The following is a 2,522-nucleotide window of genomic DNA, read 5'->3' on the forward strand; positions in this document are numbered from 1 at the left end:
TAATAGTTAGTTTTGGGTTGAAAGCAAAAACGTGCAGCGTTCAGAGGATGAAAGAGAGCACATCCCGTTAGTCATAGTCAGAGAAACAGAACACCGAAAAACAGGCCGATCTCCAACATCTATGAACAAAGGTGTTGATGGCAGCAGCACAGCTGATATTTCTCTCCAGGATGGAGTCACAGCCAAACAGGAACAGACCAGATCAAGCTACTATGATGGCAAAAAATAGTGAGATTATAACGTTAGAGATTGAGCTAACAAAAACTGCAGAATGGGAGACTGGAGATAAAAAAATTAAAATGGGTCCCTATGTCCTTCAGCAGTCTAAGCCCATAGTACCATAACTATAGGGATAGCTTAGGATAACTAGCCACTCTATCTAAGCTTTTTCAAAACAGAAAGTTTTAAGACTTGCCTAGACTGTTCTATCCATGCTCAAATGATTTAATCTGATCGATCGCTGCGTTAATGCATTCACGCATATTAATCAATCAATATAAATCAATTTTATTTAGTGTTCAGGTAAACTGAGATTTTGAACTTGTGATAAAACAAGATGTCGATCTGATCGAGAAATTGTGGGGATGTAAACGTAGCTAAACTTTTTACACCCTCCGACATTTCTTTTTTTCTTACCACTCTTGTGCTCCTCCTCCAGGCACCTTTGATATCCTGTCTGCCTCCCTGATTAATCCTTTCGCTGCCCTGCCTGAGAGTCTTAAGATAATATTATAAAGTGAAATAACTGTCAGTTTCCACTATGCTTCAACATTGTATTACCAAAACAAAAAAATTACAATTTGTAGTATTTTTTTAGTATATGGTATAATCTTCCTTTCTGTTAACCACAATGAAAGAATTTGCTTAACTAAAAGAAAAATGGGCTTTTGTGTTTGTTTCTTAAAACAGGTGCCTTTGCCAAAGTGAAGGAGAGCCAGCGGATGAGCGACGAAGGGAAAATGGACCAAGACGAAGCAGATGGCATTAGGAAACGCTGCCGGACTGTGGGCTTTGCCCTCCAAGCAGAAATGAGCCACTTCCATCAGCAGCGAGAGGTGGACTTCAAAGATATGATGCAAGCCTACCTCAGGGAGCAGATAGCCTTTTACCAGCGTGTTGTACAGCAACTGGAGCGCACCTTGCGCATGTACGACGGCCTTTAAGGACACATAACTGACCCCTGGGTCCAGATGTCAAAACTTAAAGAAAAAGAATCAATGCTGACGTATTTTTATCAGGGCTGTTGGTGGAGATTGAATCTGAATCCAAAGAATCCATTTTAAAGACTTACTGTATGTTTTAATAGGCAAAGTCAGTATATTTTTAATAATTTAATATGTTTGTTACATTAAAATTACACTTGTGTATCACACAGGTTCTGTAGGGTCACACATCAAATTAAGCCATAAAACTGGTCCTGTGTGTTTCCCCTTCTTTTAAACGTCAGTGATTTCTTCTGGGGTGAGTTCAGAGCTGTATCTTCAAAATGATCTTAAACCAAAATTGTTAAAAAGAAAGACATTTTTTTTATTTTTTACTTTTTATATTGGCCTATGGAATTATCCAGTTTTATATCTGGATATCTAGATCCAGGACTTAAATTTTGCTGAGAGCACATCCTGCTCACTTTTTCACTGCTTTAACCTTCATGTCACAAATGCCTTGGCACGTTTTAGGACTACTAAAATTAGGGTTAGGGCAGTAGTGTTCTTGCAATTTGTACTTTTAGAGAAACTTTACCTTTGTATGGAATCTTTTGTAAGTTTACCATTTTGTAATCTTGTATTCTGTGGGGTGGGGGTAGTTATCAGTATGAGTTAGGTGCTGGGAAAAGTTTGCACATGTAAGGTCATAGTTTGTTTTATGCTATGTGGCAGAAGTTTTAAGATGATTCAAAAGCTCTGCTTAATTCCCTGTTACATAGCAGAGAAATCAAAATGAATAACTTTTTATGTTGCAGCAATTTGGAAATATGTCATGGAAACTGTGGTGTGAAAAGACATGCGCTGTCTTAAGTGCAGATGAAAGGAATGATGGCACTTCATGTCTGTCCATTAAAGAGATCAAACTATGGTTTGTGTGTTTTCTGTTTTGAATTTCAGCGTGTTTAACCTTTTTTAAGGTCTGCAGAGCTCCAGTTTATTACAAAACCTCTAAACTTGAAATGCCTTATTTACTAAAGTGTATATTCAGCTCAAAAAATCTCTGACACACTGGCATAATTATACAGTTTGGTTTAAGGGATAGAGATAAGAAATAATTCATGTTTGTGGGTTCTTTTCTTCCCATATATATCCTTGAATTCAAAGAAAAATGAATCTCTTGAAAACAAGAGAAACCAAAAGGATAATCTCACTTGCCTTCATTCAAGTTTTGGCTTGAGGTATATCCACTCGTGGCAGCACTGACTTCAGTTCTTCAGAAAAGACTTTCTCGTGGTTTACATACAAGTGTGAGTATATTGGAATACTTTATCATTCTTTCAGGAAAACATGTTTGAGGTCAGAAAGTGATACAAGGAC

At 37.4% G+C, this 2,522-nt stretch overlaps 1 protein-coding gene across 1 annotated transcript in view; it reads left to right on the plus strand.

Moving 5' to 3' along the window:
• The window catches only part of snx33 (sorting nexin 33), a 37,128-nt gene extending 35,041 nt beyond the window's left edge, over positions 1-2,087 (plus strand). The window contains exon 2 of the mRNA XM_015398430.1: positions 910-2,087. Within this exon, the coding sequence (XP_015253916.1) occupies positions 910-1,163 (254 nt within the window). The 3' untranslated portion in view covers positions 1,164-2,087. The remainder of the gene's footprint in view (positions 1-909) is intronic.
• The last annotated feature ends 435 nt before the right edge of the window (positions 2,088-2,522 follow it).

This window comes from Cyprinodon variegatus, unplaced genomic scaffold (assembly GCF_000732505.1).
Source record: "Cyprinodon variegatus isolate N-32 unplaced genomic scaffold, C_variegatus-1.0 Scaffold934, whole genome shotgun sequence".
NCBI classification, from domain to species: Eukaryota; Metazoa; Chordata; class Actinopteri; order Cyprinodontiformes; family Cyprinodontidae; genus Cyprinodon; species Cyprinodon variegatus.